At 39.1% G+C, this 19,131-nt stretch overlaps 1 protein-coding gene across 1 annotated transcript; it reads left to right on the forward strand.

Moving 5' to 3' along the window:
* Positions 1-2,387: 2,387 nt before the first annotated feature.
* LOC114040437 (phosphatidate cytidylyltransferase 2-like) lies at positions 2,388-19,063 on the forward strand (the record flags this gene model as incomplete). The annotated part of the gene is made up of 8 exons (XM_027858551.1): positions 2,388-2,480; positions 2,831-2,884; positions 10,673-10,806; positions 13,214-13,310; positions 13,919-14,016; positions 16,626-16,765; positions 17,616-17,674; positions 18,981-19,063. Coding segments are annotated over 8 exons (758 nt in total), but the record flags the coding sequence as incomplete, so codon positions are not given.
* Positions 19,064-19,131: the final 68 nt, after the last annotated feature.

The raw sequence follows: 19,131 nt of genomic DNA on the forward strand, positions 1-19,131 counted from the left end.
TTATATCTAAGGCATTTATCCATTTGGAGCCTGGCATATGGTGTGAGAGATTCAATTCATCCAGTTTGCATACAAGGAAACTGAGACCCAAAGAAATGAAATGACTTGCCCCCAAGGTCATTTAGGGTAGCAAGTGACAGAGACAAAATTTGAACCCAAGTCTTCTGATTCCAGATCTAATATTCTTTCCAGCATCTCTGTGATTTCTCATTGCCCTTATTGCCATTTGAATGGCTTGCTGTCACTGCAAACTCAATGTGTTCTAAAAGGCACAAATCTTCCAAGTAACTTCCTCCTCTCCCAAACTTCCTCATTTCTATTTACTGCTACCACCATTGTCAAGAGAGGTTCTCTAGATTTGGAACTTGATTCAGTACTTTCCCACTCCCACTCCCCTTATCCTTGCCTCTAGATTTGCTTTCTAGGTGATCTTGCTTCTGCAACATATAAAGTCAGTTTAGTCTTCCTAAAACACAGAACTGGCTATTTTTATTTCCAGTCTTAAGAGCTCATAGTGACTCTAATGTAGTGGAAAGAATATTGGATTTGGAGATTTAGAACATTAACTTGGCTGCTCACTTAAGTTTTGTGACAAATCACTTCACCTTGCAGTATGTTTCTTCTGTAAAATGAGGGTAATAATAGTTGTAATAATAAATGACATTTAAGCTTTAAGACTTGCAAAGTACTCTGCATAAATTATCTCATTTGATCTTCGCAATACCCTTGGAAGCAAGTGCTGTTATCGTCATTTTATAAGTGGGGAAACTGGGGCTGAGAGAGATGAAGTTACTTGCCTAGGGTGACATAATGTGTCTGAGGTGAGATTCAGAATCAGCCTAGTGCTCTCTCTCCAGTGCAATATGACTGTATTTGCTGTAAGGACCAAAGGAGAGAATGTGTGTGAAAGCATTTTGTAAACTGTAAAATGCTCTACAAATGAAAAGTAATATCATCATCGTCTACCAAATCAAGTCACTTCAGTTTAGCAAACAGTTAAATGTCTTTTCTGTGCAAAGCACTGATGTAAAGTCTTGAAGGAGGCCTGAAGACAAATGAGGCATTGTTGTCTTTGCTGTTAAAGAATTTATAGTCTGGTAGTCCAGGTTCCTTAGTTTGACTTTCTAGGCCCTGCAAAATCTGTCCCTACCCTTATCTCTGGTTCATATACATGATGTCCCCAAAGTCTTAAGTTTAACACTTAAAACTGACTAAGACTTTTGAGACAATCCGTATTAACTACTCATCGCAGTCACTGTTTTCCTCCTGGTGCCAGCACAGGTCATGCTGTCTTGCCCTGTGACTTTATTCATATTTTAGTCTTCTTTCACTGTTAGATTACTAGATTAGATTGGTGAGGCTATTGGGGAAAGAAACTAGGCCATGTACCACTTTCATATTCAGCACAGGGTTTAGCATGGGTTGGGTATGTAGTTGGAGATTAATGAAAGCCAATTGATTTGAATTGCCTTCTGCCCTGGTCAAGACTACATCTGGAATGTTGGAAATCTGAGCATTATGGGATCATAGGATGATACATCTAGAGCTCGAAGGGACCTGAGAGGGTATTCTAGTCCGTCTACCTCAACTGAGGCCTAGGGAAGTGAAATGACTTGTTTCCTAACATCACAGGTGGGATTTGAACCCAGGCCTGGTTTCAGAGCTAGTGTTCCTGGCATCTTACTACTCAACCTTACAAAATGTCAGACTTGAAAAGACTCTTGGAAACCATATAGTTCCAACTCATACCTGGATAAGCGTTCCCTCTCCAATGCCCCATGCCTTTCAACTAGCCAACTGACTAGAAGACCTTCACTGAGGGGGAATGCATTTCTGGGGGCAGCCCATTCTGTCTGTTTGACATCTCTAATCCTTAGAAGGTGTACTGCTTTCAGAGAGCCCAGATGTATCTTTCTGTAACTTCCTGTTGCTAATTCTAGCTGGTTGGGCCAGCCAGACTAAATTTAATACTTTTCCAAGTAACAGGCCTTTCAATAGTTGGAGACCTCTATGTCTCTTCCTCTACCATCTGCAAACCTTTTTTTTGTCTTTTTTTTTCTTTTTTTTAGACTGAATGCCTCCAGTTTCTTCAACCGGCTCTCATATGGCATGAACTTGAGGCCCTTAATCAGTTGTCCCTCTAGATTATCAGTGTTCTTCCTAAAAGTGGGGTACTCAGAATTGAACATAGTATTCTACATGTCGCTTGAACGGTCAGAGTACAGTGGAATGAATACTTCCTAAGTCCTGGACACTATGCCTCTTCAAGATAGCCTTTAAATAAGCATTCACCTTTTTGATGGTGTATCACTCTGTTGTCTCATGGAGCTTTGAAGTGAAGGTGATTCCCCAGATCCCTTTCAGGTGTGCTAAACTGCCTTCCACAGCATAGAAGGACCCCACCAAGTTGGAACCTGTTCAGAGGAGGACAGCCAGGAACGGGGAGACCAGAAGTGGTGCCCTATGTCAAGCAGTTAAAGGTTCTAGGAACGTTTAGCCTGGAGAGGAGGAGAGTTATGGGGAAAAGCATAGCTTTCTTCAAGAGTTGGAAGGACTGTCCTATGGAAGAGGAATGAAAATTGTTCTTGAATGCAGAGAGGAGAGCTGGGAGCAAGAAGGTGAAGTTCTAGTTTTCCCACTCACTGGTTGTGTAATGCAGGGCAAGCAACTAAGTTCCCTGAGCTAGTCGCTTTATCCTGTAAAGTGAGTTTAATATCTTTCCTTCTTTGTTCTCAGGGTTTTGAAGATCAGTTGTAGTGATGAATGTGAAAGTAATTAGGTCATAGACTGACTATCTGTTCTAATTATTAAAATTTTCTTCATTTTATAGGGTGAAGACATCAGATCAGAGACATTGTCCGATTTGCCCAGAGTCACTCAGCTAGTAAGTTAAAGAGAAATTGTTGTCAGCTCAATATAAAGAAAAGTTTCCTAACAATTAGAACTCTTCAAAAGTGGAATGACCTGCTTTGGTGGTGGAAGGTATCCCACCACTTGAAATCTTCAAGAGGCTGGATGACTACTTTTGGGGAGTTTTTGTAGAGGGGTATTTCAATTTGGGTATGAGTTGGACTAGCTGAGCCCTAAAATCCCTCCCAGATCCTAGTTTTTGTCTTTGTTTTGTTTTGTTTTTGCCTTCAAGGCATTTGTCTAACTATCATCTGATGATGGGTAAGGGAAGGCATTACCATCCCCATTTCAGATATGCAGGAATGGAGAGGTCCAGTGACATTAAGTTGGCTCTGCAAGTTTTATAGATGCAGTCGAGGCTAAGCAAGGTCAATTAGCTAGTTAGGGCCAGGGCCAGCACTCCAATCCAGGTTTCCTGACTCCCAGTTCATGTTCTTTTCCATAGGATTTTACTGGCTAAGGCTATGCCCATTACATTATAGAAGTGTGAAAGGCAAATATGTGAAGGAATTATTCTCCCCTTTGTGGGAACAACTGAGGCCCTGTTGTTCTCTTTTTGACTTCCAGGGGTGGATTAAAGTGTCAGTTTGCGAAGTGAAAAGTTTTTTTAGTGCTGTGCATACAAATTGGGTTTCTAAGCAAAAGTTTGCAGAGGAGCCCTCCTCTAGCCTACTGTGTCTCACACCTTCACTTGCCTAGCCCCTCCTTCCTCTTGCTATTACAAGAGTTGTCTGGGCCTGTAGCTCTTTCTTATTCCAAATTTTGCGGAGATGCAAACTATATGGAGTATAATGAGCTCTTGAACTTCTATGCTTGACTCAAAATTTACAGTGAACACTGGGGCAAAATAGCTTCTTTTAATTTTTGTATATAGTTCTGATAAATATGTTGAGGTTAGGGGATTAGGAATCCTCATCTGTTTACTTCCCAGGGTCATGGGATATTTGTATCTCCTGGTTATCTGGCATGCTGGGGAAAGGCAAATAGCAAACAGCAGGACTGGAGCTGAGACAAAGTTTTCAGTGACAAAGGGTTCACTTGCAGCCTGGTTAATGCACCAAACAATAGATTTTCCTGTTACAGTCTTTGCTGTGTAATCTAGCATAAGGAATTTGACCTATTATTCCCCCAATCCCTACTGTTATCTGTGTCTATTCAATTCATCAAATATTTATTGAGTTCTTGCTGTTCTAAGCATTATAGTAGGTAGTGAAGAATTCTGACATACGGATTGATTCTGGGAACTTGAAGTCTGGTTGTGGAGAGCAGAGAAACACATGAAACAATTGCTGAACAATGTGAATACACATAATCCATAGTATAGTGTGGACCTAGCACTGGACTCAGTCAGGAGAGATTTGGGTTCAAATCCTGATTGCCACTTGTATGACCCTAGACAAGTCACTGATCTCTGTGAGCCTCCATTCCATCAGCTGCAAAACAGAGATTGTAGGATAATAGGATCCAGATTTCCATCTGGAAGTGACCTTAGAGATTGTCTAGTTCAATTGTGCTATCTCCCTCCTTTTAAAGGTGAGGAAAAGGAGGCCAAGAGACATTAACATACTTGCCCAGGGGTACATGTAGAAACATAATTTTATTGAGTTGGAAGGGAAGGAATCTTAGGGATCAAATAGTACTGTTTTACAGATGAAGAAACCGAAACCCATATAGAAGAAGTGACCTGCCAAGGTGGAACATGAACCCAGCTCTTTCTAACTTCACATCTGAAGGCCCTTCCCATTATACTGTTGTGCCAGGACCTTATACTATAGAAATGGGAATTATTATTGTGATACATTGCATGATTAGAAGCTTTATTTCTTTTTATTTTTATTAGCATTGTGTACTTGTCTCCCATACTAGACCTAGAACAATATCTGTCTCTACCTTACAGAGTTATTCTGATGCTCAAATAAAGTAGTGTATGTAAAGCATGCTATAAAAGTTAGTTATTATCAAGAGGTAGCACTCCATGGAGGAAAATGTGCTGGATTGGAGTCTGGAAGACCTAGGTTTGAATCTTAGACACTTAATAGCTGTTTGACCCTGGGGAAACCAATTAAAGTATTAATCTCTTTCAGTCTCAGTTTCTTCATTTGCAAAATGTTGACAATAATATCACCTATCTTACAACTATTATTTAGCATAAGATAGAGACTACACTTAGGATTTCATTGACATAGAGACCTTCCCAAGTGAGGAAACTTTTTTTTTAAAGCAGTTGGGGTTAAGTGACTTGCCCAGGGTCACACAGCTAGTAAGTGTCAAGTGTTTGGTCTGAGGCTGGCTTTGAACTCAGGTTCTCCTGATTTCAGGGCCAGTGCTCTATTCACTGCGCCACCTAGCTGCCCAGAAACTCCTTTTACCACCTGCTTTTTTTTATACTCTAGTGTTGCCCAGAGTAGTGAGAGGTGAAGTATCTTGCCTAGGGTCACAGGGCCCTTATCTATCTGAGGCAGCACTGGAGCCCAAGTTTTTCTGACTTTAACGCTATTTCATACCGCCTTGGTTATTATTAATTAATGCAGACTGTGGTTCTTATCCTCTTCTGTGGTTAGCTAGCTTCTTTTACCTTATCCTGTAGTGCCCTTTTCTGTTATAAACAAATTTTCCCTGAGTACCCAGTTTCTCTTAGACACCTTCTGCCTCATTGAATTAACTGAAATTTGGCTTGGCCCTTAGGTCAGCATCCCTTACAGCTTAGTTCAGGATTGGTTACCCTCTGGTCTCTCCCTCCCCCCACTCGTAATATGGTGAGCCATCATCATCATTCAGTAGGTTCTATTCTCTTAAATTCCATACCACCCCATTTTTTAATACACTGATATCTAAGATTCTTCCCCTTCTTCAGTGACTTCAGCATCCAGTTTATAATCTTCCCACTTTTCCCATCTCCTACTGTCATCTTTATTGACATTACTATTTACATTGATTGATAGCCTTACACTTGCCTCCACTTTTATCTCTACTCAACTGCTCACCAGAATGGCCACACTTTAGACCTTACTTTTTCTAAATGAAAAACTCCAAGATCTACTCTCCAACTGTAATATTCTGTTCTTGTACCTTTCCTATTCCCCAACTCCTCCTGAAACTGTTCATCTCATCCTTTTTGTGGCCTTGATCTTTTCCTTTTCTCCCAGTCCATTACTCTCTGGCTTGGCAGCTACCAGTTCAGAGTTTTGACCTTAAGGTCATTCATTTCAACATTGAACTTTCTACCCTTGAGTTTTTCAATCATTCTTTCCCAGTTTATCTCTAGCTTTTGGGTTATTCCTACTAGTTGTCTTTTTCATTCCTGTCCTCTTGATATATAGGTTTAGTAACCTCTGTCAGAAAGTAAAATAAAGTTGTTCTGGTATGTTGCACTTTGTGATTATAACTTTCTTTTCTAGTTGTTCAACCATCCTGTTAATAATTTATTCTAGAATTTTGCCAGGAATCGAATACTAGATCACTGGCCTATAGTTTGCATGCTCCATTCACTTTTCTTTTTAAAAAATTGGGACATTTGTCCTTCTACAATCTTGTAGTATTTCTGTCATTGTCCAGGATCTTTCAGAGATCACAGACAGCTCAGCAATTACATTTGCCAGTTTTTTCAGTTTACTAGATCATATGGGTCAGGTGATCTAAACTCATCAGGGGCATCTAATTGCACTTTTTTCCCCTTCTCCAACTCATTTTCCCCCACTTAATAGTATTTTATTTTTTCCAATTACATGTAAAGATTGTTTTCAACATTCACATTTATAAGATTTTGAGTTCCAAATTTCTTTTCTCCTTCCATCCTTCCCCTCTCCCCAAGACAGCATGCAATCTGATATAGGCTATACATGTACAATCATGTTAAACATATTTCCACATTAGTTACATTGTGAAAGAAGAATCAGAACAAAAGGGAAAAGCCATGAGAAATGAAAAAAAAACAGAAAAAGAGAAAATAGTGTGCTTTGATCTGCATTCAGACTCCATAGTTCTTTCTTTGGATGTGGATAGCATTTTCCATCATGAGTCTTTTGGAATTATCTTAGATCATTGTGTTGCTGAGAAGAGCTAAGTCTGTCAAAGTTGTTGTTACTGTGTACAGTGTTCTCCTGGTTCTGCTCACTTTACTCAGCATCAGTTCATGTAAGTCTTTGCAGATTTTTCTGAAATTTGCCTGCTCATCATTTCTTATAGTATAATAATATTCCATTCCATTCATATACCACGATTTGTTCAGTCATTCCCCAATTGATGGGCATCCCCTCAATTTCTAATTCTTTGCCACCACAAAAAGAACTGCTATAAATATTTTTGCACATGTGGGTCCTTTTCCCTATTTTATTATCTCTTTGGGATATAGATCTAGTAGTGGTATTGCTGGATCAAAGGGTATGTGCAATTTTATAGCCCTTGGGGCATAGTTCCATATTGCTCTCCAGAATGGTTGGATCAGTTCACAACTCTACCAGCAATGCATTAGTGTTCCAATTTTCCCACATCTTCTCCAACATTTACAATTTCCCTATATGTACAAAAATATTAATAGCTCTTTTTTGGTGGTAAAGAATTAGAAGTTGAGGGGATGTCCATCAGTTGTGGAGTGGTTGATTTGTGGTATGTGATTATGATGGAATACTATTGTGTTATAAAATGATGAGCAGGATACTCTTAGAAAAACCTGGGAAGACTTATATGAGCTGATGCAAAGTGAAATGTACTGTGTACAAAATAACAGCATTATTGTGCTATGAATTTATCAGCTATGAATGATGTAACTATTCTCAGCAATACAATGATCCAAGACTACTCTGAAGGACTTAGGGTGAAAAATACTATCCCTCCTCAGAGAGACAACTGATGGTGTCTGAATGCAGATTGAAAAAAACTTCTTTTACTTTCTTTATTTTTCTTGAGGTTTTTTTGTTTTCTTTCAGAACATGACTAATATGGAAATTTGTTTTGCGTGATTGCATATGTATAACCTATATTGAAATGCTTGCCTTCTCAATGAGGTGGTGTGGGGAGGGAGGAAGAGAGAGAATTTTGAACTCTAAGTTGTAAAAATGAACGTTAACAATTGTTTTTACATGTAACTGGGGAAAAAATTTAAAAGAAAATTCTCACTGCTTTCAGTGTTGCTTGTTTTCACAGTGTTGTTATTGTATAAATTATTCTCCATGTTCTGTTCGCTCACTTTCATCAATTCATTTAAGTCTTTCTAGGTTTCTTTGAAACCTTTCCTTTCATCATGTCTTATGGCACAATAGTATCCCATCGCATTCATTAACCATAATTTGTTTAGCCATTCCCCCTTTGATGAACACCCTCTTTGTGTCTAGTTTTTTGCTACTACAGGAACTACTATGAATATTTTAGTGTATATAGCACTTTCCTGTCTTCTTTTGACCTCCTTGGAGTTGTGAAGTCAAAGTAGATGAAAAGTTTAGTAGCTTTTCTTACATAATTCCAGATTGTTTTTCAGAATGGCTTCTATACCCTTCTTTAAAACAAACAAAAAAAGTTATCCTGTTTCTTTTGAATAAAGTATATTGGTCTAGAGTAATATTCTAGTCATGTTGCTAAGTCTCAGTGGTATCTATGAAGTCAAATGTGCCTCTTTGGGTTAGACCCTCTAGTTCAGGGCTTCTTACCTTCTTCCACTTGTGACTCCTTTAGTGCTTCTTTTTTTTTTTAATTTTTTTAATTTTTTTTTTATTTTTAGGCAATTGGAGTTAAGTGACTTGCCCAAGGTCACACAGCTAGTAAGTGTCAAGTGTTTGGTCTGAGGCCAGATTTGAACTCAGGTCCCCCTGACTTCAGGGCCAGTGCTCTATCCACTGCGCCACCTAGCTGCCCCCAGTGCTTCTTAAACATTCCTAGTATCCCATATGGGGTCACGACTCACAGTTTAAGAAGAGTTCATCTTGTTTATTATCTGTAAGTTCTCTGTGGCCATGGGTTTTATTAATGGTTCCTTTCCGTAATACTGTCCCTTATTAACCCATGGGTATCTCTTCCTACTCTTTATCAATTTTAGCTATTTTTTATGTTTCTCTATCTTGAAGGGACTATATAGGTTATTTGTTCCCTCTCCACTTCCTTTTCACATTAAAGCCCTTTGGATTACCTTTATAGGACTCTTGTTCTCAATATCTCTTCTTGCCCTTTTCTACCCCATAAGTCTATCCAATGTTAATGCACTTCTCTATCACTGACTTTTAGTTTACCATCAGCAAATTGTGGAGCAAAAGAATTTCAGGTCTTCTGTTTTGGCAGTCAGTGTGGCTTCCTTCTAACCTTTCTCATAGACTACTCAAGAATTACTTGATTTCTTGGTTTCTTCATTGTGGGAAGATGCTGTGGTAGAATGAAGAAAGGGTGAAGCCAGTCCCAGATGCAACACTGATTGTAGCACAGTCTTAAGTCATGGTTTCCTGAGGTTAACTTTTTGAGGGTTTGACTCCTTGCTTGGCCAAAGTAAATACACTTATTTTCTGAATTGTTTGTATAAAACATTTTAATGATGAAATAATTCCAACTTCAGTCATGCTTTAAGGTCTACAAAGTGCCTTTTTCACAATAACCCTGTAAGGTAGTTAGTACAAGTATTATTTTCCTCTGTTGTCAGATGTGGAAACTGAGTGGTTAAGAGAATTGCTAAAATTTACACAGCTAAACTGTCAGAATAAGGATTCAGACCCAGGTCTCTTGATTCTAAATTCAGTGCCTTTTCTACTATGTCATGCTTTTTTTCTATATAGAGTATAGGGGAGCACTTTATTTTGGGTGATAATATTAATAATATAGATCATGTTTCTGTAATACTCCAAGGTTTACAAAGTGCTTTCCTTACAGTAGTATTGGTAGAGATGGAGCCAATGGCCAAAATACCTCCTTTCAGTTGAAGGAGCCTTACTAATACCTACTATCTGTTGCTCTTGCTTCTTTGAGATTAGTCTCATCTGCATTTCATTGAGGAACCTAAGCTATGCTGATATTCAAAAAACTTTTATAAAAAGAACTTTGGATTCCTTCCAAAGTCAGAGGATGACTCAGCCATGATAAGAATTCAGCTCTGGAATTAAGTAGCTGGCAGACTTCATTTCAGGCTTATGATACCTCTCTCCCTTTCATCCTCCCGACTGTCTGCCAGCTTCATTTTGTGCCTGTCATGCCGCCTGAACAGAGAAGGCTGCTCTGTTGTGAGTGGCCTTCCTTTTGGCTTTAGTTTCTTGTGTTCCCTCCTGAATTATGATAAGTATGATAGTAAGAGGAGGGTGAGATCATAAAGTGGTCTGCATTACGTTTCCAACCCTCACTTTGTTTTATATAAATCACAGAAATTGTCTGTGCCTTTAGTCTTGCCAAATTCCCTGTATGGCAGGTGGACACAGATCAGCATCCAGTGATGGACAGGCAAACTTGCCAACAAAGTAGAGTCACTTGCCCTTTTTTATTTCTGTTCTCTTAGTATTTGTGTTCTTCAGTTATGCTTAGAATTGTGTAATTAAATATACTGAGTTGGAAAAGATCTCGGTCTGTTGGAGAGATGATCTCTCATTTTTCTGATGTGGAATCTGAGGGAGGCCCAGCGTGGTTGAAGTGACTTGTTCAAGGTCCACAGCTGCTCACTGAGCTGGACATCTATCTGTCTGTCTGTCTGTCTATCTATCTATCTATCTATCTATCTATCTGTCATGTATCTATCTAGGTTATAGTTACTTAGGTCAACAGTCTTTCTCCTAACATTCCGGATTTTCACTGTGTTTAGGAGTCTGAGGTGGAAACAAAGACAGATGGGGAGACTGCATCAGACAGCGAGAGCCGAGCTGAACCTGCACCAACAGCCACTTCTGATGATACTCCTGAGGTCCTCAACCGGGCACTGTCAAAACTGTCCTCAAGGTGACTCAAATCTTCATGTATCTGAGAATCATTTAATATCTGCTTAATTTACTGACCCCAGTAGGAGATACAGATATGAAAAGGTCCAAGTTTGATCAAGTTGATGATTATCTTTTTGGAGAGTCGTGATTATCATACAGAAAATAATTAAAGAATAATCCTGGACAGTTTGTGATCAAGAGTTAAGTTTGTATACATTCAGTTGCCAAAGTGTGTGGAATGGATAATAAATGCTATGGTTGGTCTAAAGATAATGGAAAATATTATTGTTGGTCAGTATCCTTAGGCAGAGATTTTTGAAGAAAATGGCTAGGGCTTGGAGAAAGGTGTGGCAGAGGGGGCGGGATGAACAGCATGAGAAGAGATACTGAAGTGGGAATGAGTGTAAGGAGTTTGTGTGTGTGTGTGTGTGTCTTTTGAATTCATTTGTTTATTGGGAAAAACAGTATTGAGAAAGAGCAGGTAAGCGAACTGTTCTGCCTTATTCTTAGTTGAGTGGGCATCCTCCCACTCCCCCCAGTATACTCTGATCATGTTTGGAAGTTTGGCTATTTCTTGTCCATAGTCCCATACTTATATTTTTTCTTCTTTCCAGTTGGAGAAATTTCAGCGCAAACTAAGTTGAGTTAAATAAGGATTGTAATTTGTTATAGTTGAATTTAGAAGCTCTGTAGTGATCAAGTTATGAATAGAATTTATGGCCTTGCCACACACTACTAGAGAGATCCAGATTGACATGGATCTGTGAATCACAATTTTTTTTTTTGGTTATGGTTGGTCAATAAATTCTAAGTTTTCCTAATTGTATTAACCTCTGCTGCACATTTATTTAATCTTATCTCCAAGTTATTGTGAAACACTCTGTAAAATGCCAATTTGAAATTCAGGTATTGTTTGTCTGGTTTTCCCCTTATCCACCAGTTAATAACCCTGTCCAAAAAAAAAAAAAGAAAAGAAAAACAGAAAAATAAAGAAAGGAGCTTAGTCTGACTTGACTTATTTTAAATGAACCTATACTGGCTCTTGTTGATGATGATTTATTTCCTTTTCTAAGTGCTCATAACCAGCCATTTGCTAACCTGTTCTAGAATTTTGCCAGGCATGAAAGTCAAGTTCTCAAGTGTATAGTTTGAGGACTACTCCTCATTTTTGAAAATTGGTACATTTCTCTCTTTTTTATCCTGTATCACCTTTCCCATTCTCCACGAGTTTTCAGAGATCACTAGTAGCAGCTCAACAGTTATAGCCTCTTGTTCTTTCGGTAGAGGTAGGTAGTATGTTTGGGTCTGGTCACTTGAACTCATTGAGAGCTGTTAGAAGGTTTTGTTTTTTTTTTAACTATCTCCTCACTTGTCTTGTTCAATACTTCCTAGTTTAAAAAATCACATTCATGCCTGAACTATCAAAAGGGGAACAGAAAAAGAGTATTTCTCAATTCTTATAAACCCTTCAAAATTTGCTGCATTGGAGGATGATGGGTGGGCACTGAGACCAAGACTGGAATTTATGCTGAGATGCACAGTGATTCTTCTGGGGACCTTGCGTTCCAGTAGGCTAGTTCTCAATATCTCTTTCCTTCCTCTAGTGAGATTGAAGGAGTGGTGACCAGTGTTGGAACTCCTGCTCCTTTATCAAAGGGGCAGGGAAAACCTGAGAGGACCAGCTGTGTCATTAAAAAGAGAAGTTTGGGGCATCGCTGACTCTGGGGGCCAAAAACTAAGCAGAAGATCATTTGAAAGAAGCTCCAAAAGATCCATTTTGTTTCCATTTATGTTTTACCAAAACCACCATCTGTCATTAATAACTTTTTAAGAATTATTGTAATTCTGTAACTTTGCCCTTTTGTTATTTTAGACTTCTGTTTCTACATGTTTATCATCACTAAAACCTTCAAGTTTTTGTTTTTTTTTTAATTGGTTCTGAGCCTGCAAGACAAGGGGAGAAGCAGAAATATGAATTCCCTTTCCTGTGGAACATCTGAGGGAGAGAGATACAAAAAAACCAAAACAAAACAAAAAGATGATGGGAAAAAAGCCAAGTCCTGGGACTTAGAGAAAAGGATTTTGGGTCACAGGGCTTGAGTCTGTGACCATATGATATGTCTGGGGTTTAACATTGGCAAGAGGCTCTAGATGTCCCCATAAACTTAATTCTTAGTTTCCTTCAGTGCTTGGGACAAAATGTTGATTTGATGAAATGAAGGTTCTTTGTTCCCAACTTCTCTGAAGGTGTGCCAGAGTTTCTGGCCTGGGGGAAAGAGATTTTCTTATAAAGAAAATGCTTAATTTCCAGTAATCATAGGTATGATACCATCAAAGGTGAGTGATGTAAGAAAGGTTTGGTTCTAGGTTCTACTTATGCACATTTAGCACTTTCAGTGTACCTAACTGCATTTTCTTTGAACTAGATGGAAAAACTGGTGGGTGAGAGGTATCCTGACTTTGGCTATGATTGCCTTTTTCTTCATCATCATCTATTTGGGACCCATGGTTTTAATGATGATTGTAAGTAGCATTTGCATGTTAATGTAGTGTGACCTCGAATTCCATAGGGCCTGTCATCTTAATAATTGTGGGGCTGATTTGATTTGGAGGTGAGCATGCTGTCAGAATTCAGCCACCAACATTCAGAAAGCATTTATTAAGTGCCTCCTGTGTGCACACCAAGAAGGATAAGATCAGCACAGCTGGAGCCCTTTTTGACTTCCCAGGGCCCTTGTTTCACCTCTAAATAAGGGTTCCAGTGCTCCTGGAAAGAGATTTAGGTTTGAATTATAGAGTTGTCATCTCTAGTGAAAAGATCCAGGTCTTTGAAGCAAGTTTTAAAAAAAGCCTATACGTGTCCAGGATTTATGGGGGAGGAAAAATGAAATGTTAATGGGAATCAGGATAATGACGACAGGAGTATTGTTTGTAGGTCTGAGCAGGTTAGATCTTTGTTATGTCTTGCTTGCTGTTTGGCCAGTAGTTTGTATGACAAGTCTTATTCCCTCTTGCCCCTCCAACCCACACACATATCTTGTTCTCTCAAGTTATAGGGATGGGATGGAGTGGAGGGAGTGGCTCAGAATATAAACAATTATAGTAAATGGCTCAATTCTTCTGTCTTGCAGGTGATGTGTGTTCAGATTAAATGTTTCCATGAGATTATCACTATTGGCTATAATGTCTACCACTCATATGACCTGCCTTGGTTCAGGACCCTCAGTTGGTAAGCACCCTGTCTTCCTCAGGGTCTGTGAGAACCCTGAATAATAAATCATGAGCTTTGTTGATTCCCAGATGTTTCACCAACAGCTGCAAAAAGTGTGCAGTGCCCTTCTCTTGGTAAGGAGGTGTGCTTTTGCCCCATGGGAGCCAAGGAGCCATTAAGCACCTGCTAAAAACTTCCATTTTAACTCAGAAGGAACCTAACTGGTCATTTCTATGGCATGGAGCATGTTTGGGCTTTATGGCTTCTGTTTAAGAAATCCATATTTTCTATTCTACCATAATTTATCCATCAAAGTTTAGAAGACTCATATTGAATTGGGAGTCAGGAAATCTGGGTTCTAGTTCCAGCTCAGCTACTAACCAGATTTGTGAATAGGATCAAATCACTTCCTCCTGGGTGCTGTTCGCCCTTTCCCCCTTCCTGCCAGTCTCAGTTTTCTCTTTTGTAAAATGAAGGCATTGATATAACTAGACTAAGGTCTTTCCCAGTCCAAGACTCAGATTTTTGGCTGAGCCATTTTTAGGTGCTAATCTATTCTCTGATTTCTTTTAATATTGAGTTTGCCATTGATTTACTTTCTACACTTACCTGGTTCCTTCCATTGAGCCAGAACTTAGAGATTCAGTATTTTATCTTTTCATAAATGTACTGAACTGTATACAGCACGATAATAGGACTAAGGAAGAAAGTCTGCACAAAGCACCATGGGCAGTGGCAGACCACTGGGCAGATTTGAAAAGGTCTTCCTGTAAAGAACTCAAGTCTCCTTTGTGACGAACTCACTAGGGGTGTCAGGGGGCCTGTGACAGAAGAGTGGCCAACAGGAGATGGGGTAGTGCCTCTGAATGACCAGGATTTGCATGGACAAGATATTTAACCTCTCTGGATCTCAGTTTTCTCATTTGTAAGTTTGTGTTAGATGATTCCTTCTAGCTGTGCACATGTAGATACACACACACACACACACACACACACACACGTACATACATACATACATGGTGCAATGCAGTCAATCAAAGTGCATAGGCAGCAGGGAAGCTTGGACAGTTGACTAGTGAGTTGACCAGTTAAGGTAGAAGTTCCCTATGGAGAGGCAGTGGGAGAGAAGGTTTGCAAGGTAGGTTGGAGCTGGAATATAGAGTGTTTGGAATGCTAGCCTAAGGAGTTTACATTATTATTCTGATTTTTGCATTGCTGGTTACAGTTGGAAGCTTCACAAAAAGATCAAGATCTGAAAATGTAATTTGTAGCATCTAACTTCAGTTTAGTGAATATCTGTTAAGCACTTAATATATGCAGAATCCTGTGGAAGGTGCCAGGGGATAAACAAAGTTTGGCTATGATAAGGTCCTTGCAATCTTGGACTTTATACCAGTAAGGGGATTGTCACACATATATGTCACACAGACTGTGGTGTGATTTATCATGCAGAAGTAACATATTTATCATGTATTATAGTTAGGTACAAAGCAGCGCTATATGAATGCTAAGGGAAAACATTGATATATCAAAATTGTATATTGTTATCATGATTAGGGAGGATTTCACACAGGAGGTGGCTTTTGAGTAGGGCTTTAAAAGATGGGAAGGAATTCATTGGGCCAAGAATAGGTACAAAAAAAGGTAGAAGAGCATTCCAGTCACAGGGTTAGCCAAGATGAGTAAAAGAACATGTGGGTGTCCAGGGGACAAGACGGTAAGTCTGTTTTGGCTGGACCACAAAGTATGTGAAGTGAATTAGTATTATAGAAGGCTGGAAAAGTAGGGAGATGCCAGATTTTGAAGGGCATTTGAATGCCAGGCAGGAGTTTCAATATTGCTCAGCCGGCAGGAAATGTCCACTGAAGAATCTTGGGCAGAGTTAGATGACTAGATATAGTCTTAAGAAAGATTAGTTTGACAGTGGTATGAAGGGTGGATTAGAGGAAAGAATAGGGACAAGAAGACTTATGAGGAGGTTTATTGCAATAATCTAGGTGAGTGGTAAGGAGGGCCTGTACCACAGTGATAGTAGTGAAAATAGAAAGGAGGAAATATATGGATTTGGGGAAGAATTGACAGGATTTTTAGTAATTGATGGATAAGAAAGATGAGGGAAAGGAGTAAAAGATAACTAATGGTTCTGGATATAGGCAACTAGATGAATAGTGGTATCATAACCAGAAATACTGAAATCATAAGGAAGAGAAGTTTTTTAAGGAAAAGTGATTAAAATTTGGGATCTGTTGAGTTTGAAGGTTTGGTGATATCTTGGAGGCAATTGGAGCTGTAGTTCTAGAGTTTAGAAGGGAGGTCAGGTGGGACTGAAGAGCTAGATTTGGAAATCATTTGTATAATAATTAGTATTTATTTGCATAGAGGTAGTAATTGAAGAATAATTGAGTGAATAGAATTGCTAAGGAATATTCCCAACTGAAAAGCCTAGGAAGACTCTAGGAAGTTGAAAGGCACAGTTTTCCCCGTACCCCATGAACAGGAAGCCAGAGAACAGAAAGGGTGGGACATCAGTTGAACACCTTCCTGCGGCATTGTCTGATTGCTTAAGTTCAAGGAGCATGTTGTGGGTCCTTCTTTTTCCATGGAAAGCAACTTTTCTTTGTTTGCAGGTACTTTCTACTGTGTGTGAATTATTTTTTCTATGGTGAAACAGTGACTGATTACTTCTTCACTCTGGTCCAGAGAGAGGAGCCTTTGAGGATTCTCAGTAAATATCATCGCTTCATTTCCTTTGCTCTTTACCTAACAGGTAATTAATTATTAGTCACTTCACTAGTCGTCATGTTTTTGTCATTTGCAGAGCCTGTTGAATAGAAATAATGCAGTCTGGCAGCATGGTGTAGTAGAAAGAGTTTGGTACCAGGATTCAGGAAATCTGGATTTTGATTTGACTTTTGAAATTCAGTAGTTGAATGACCATGGGCAAATCACATAACCTCTCTTTATCTCAGTTTCCCTATGTTTAAAATAGGATTATATTTATACTGCTTTTCTGAAAGATTCATTGTGAGAAATTGCTTTGTAAACTTTAGTAATACTTTACAAATGAGTTATTTACAATTATTAACAGGAATTATTTCATATAATATTAATTTTTTGAAAGTTTGGGCCTGTTTCTTCATGCATAAAATGAAAGGGTTGGACTCAAAGTTTCCTTGTAACTATAAAGGTGTAAGTGTATAAATACACAATAAGTGAATATGTACATTTCTGTATGTATAAAGAACATGTACATATATGTAAGTATGCACATATTTGATGAAGCTTGACCGTGGAATTTTACCTCAGCTGCTTGTCCAGAAGAGAGGATAAAGCCAGCATCCATAACACCAATAGCAACAGCTCAGTCTTGTGTTGCAGCATAAACATCTTTCTAAGGGGAAAGCTGCTGAAAAGAGCAGTCATGTGACTGATAGATTGGTAGAAACATTAGTGGTAATGCTATTTTTGCTTCTCTGGCCTTTGTAACTAAGCCTTGAAATGTTGCCAGGAATTTAGCCAAAGGGCCAATAAGCACTGATAATGGAAATAAGAAAAAAGAGATGAGTCTAGGAAGTGACTCATCCCTATCTTTGTCTGTTTTACTTATTTCCATCTAGGGTTCTGCATGTTTGTACTGAGTCTTGTTAAGAAGCATTATCGACTCCAGTTCTATATGGTAAGAGGAAATGATGAACTTCAGCGGGGAGAGGGGCAAGTGGGAAGAGGCAGCTTGAGTGCTCTTAGCTTAAATGGGATTCCAGTGGGGAAATTCAGCCAGTTTTTCCTGTCTTTCACTGTAAGGCAACACAGTGTCCATATGGACTCCTTCTCCATTCCCAGGGCATTTGGAACAGATGCATGATGGGGGAGTGTCTTATAAATCTAGACTACTTAGAGCTGCTCAGTCTCTTCAATAAGATGCCATTTCTTAGTATAGTATGTAGGACATATCTCTTGACACCTTTCTGAGTGATTTGAGCAAGTCATTTCATTACAAGAATCTTTCCCCTCCTATTCTTGTAGATTGACAACTCGGTAATTCAGGAAGTGTTAGGCCTTTTCTCGAAAATACAACTTTTTGTGAATTCTGGTTCTGCTACTTAATAATTGTGTGACATTGGGGAAATTATTTCCCTGTTGTAAGCCTTGTATCCCATCTGTAAGAGGATGATAATAATACTTGTACTTTTTTCAGTCATGGTTGTTTTTTAAGGAAAATATTTTTGTAAATCTTGAATGAAGCACAACTCAAGTATGAATTATTAGGATTAGTCTCTACCCATGCTTTCAGTTCCTAAAGGCCAGGGACAGTGTCTTAGCTTTTTTTGAAATGTCCTTCACAGGACCTTAGGTTAAGGAGTTGGATTAGGTGACTCTAAAGTTCCTTTCTGCTTTTGGATCCCATGATTCTGAAATAATGATTTGTGAACTCTTACTCAGTATTAGAATGCTGGCATAATATGATGGAAAGAGCACTGAACTCGAAATTAGGAAACCTGGGTTCTAGTTTTGGCCCTGCCACTAGAAAACTCAGATTTCATTCCCTGGTTAAAGTCTAGGGAACTCAAATCTAGCTCTGAATTTTTTATAGAATCAGTCATCAATTGGCAAGAATTTTTTAAAGCACCTACTGTGTGCGAGGCACTGTGCTAAGTGCTGTTGATACAAAGAAAAACAAAAAATAGACCCCACTTTCAAGGAGCCCACAGAGCACAGGTCTTCACTTGTTTGGCCACATTGCTAATCTCAGTTGTCTTGAAGGGAAATTAAGATGAGAGGAAGTGTGGAAGGTGAGCAACATCATGAATAAGAGCTCAAAGGTACAGATTATGTGCCTCTCTCCCAAAAGGAGTAGAAAGGGGCAGGATGAGGCATTTCTTCTATTCATAGTTCACCACAGCTTTCTACCTAAGGCTGCTCTCTGAAATGGCTTTAGAGATGGACTGGAGTCAAGGACGATTTTTTTTTTCTCTTTCCTACAGTTTGGTTGGACTCATGTGACTCTGCTTATTGTTGTGACCCAGTCCCATCTTATTATCCACAACTTGTTTGAAGGAATGATCTGGTGAGTTGGAGCAAGGTGGAAGTGTGTGTGTGTGTGTGTGTGTGTGTGTGTGTGTGTGTGTGTGTGTG

This window comes from Vombatus ursinus, unplaced genomic scaffold (assembly GCF_900497805.2).
Source record: "Vombatus ursinus unplaced genomic scaffold, bare-nosed wombat genome assembly UNPS02013152.1, whole genome shotgun sequence".
Taxonomy (NCBI): Eukaryota; Metazoa; Chordata; class Mammalia; order Diprotodontia; family Vombatidae; genus Vombatus; species Vombatus ursinus.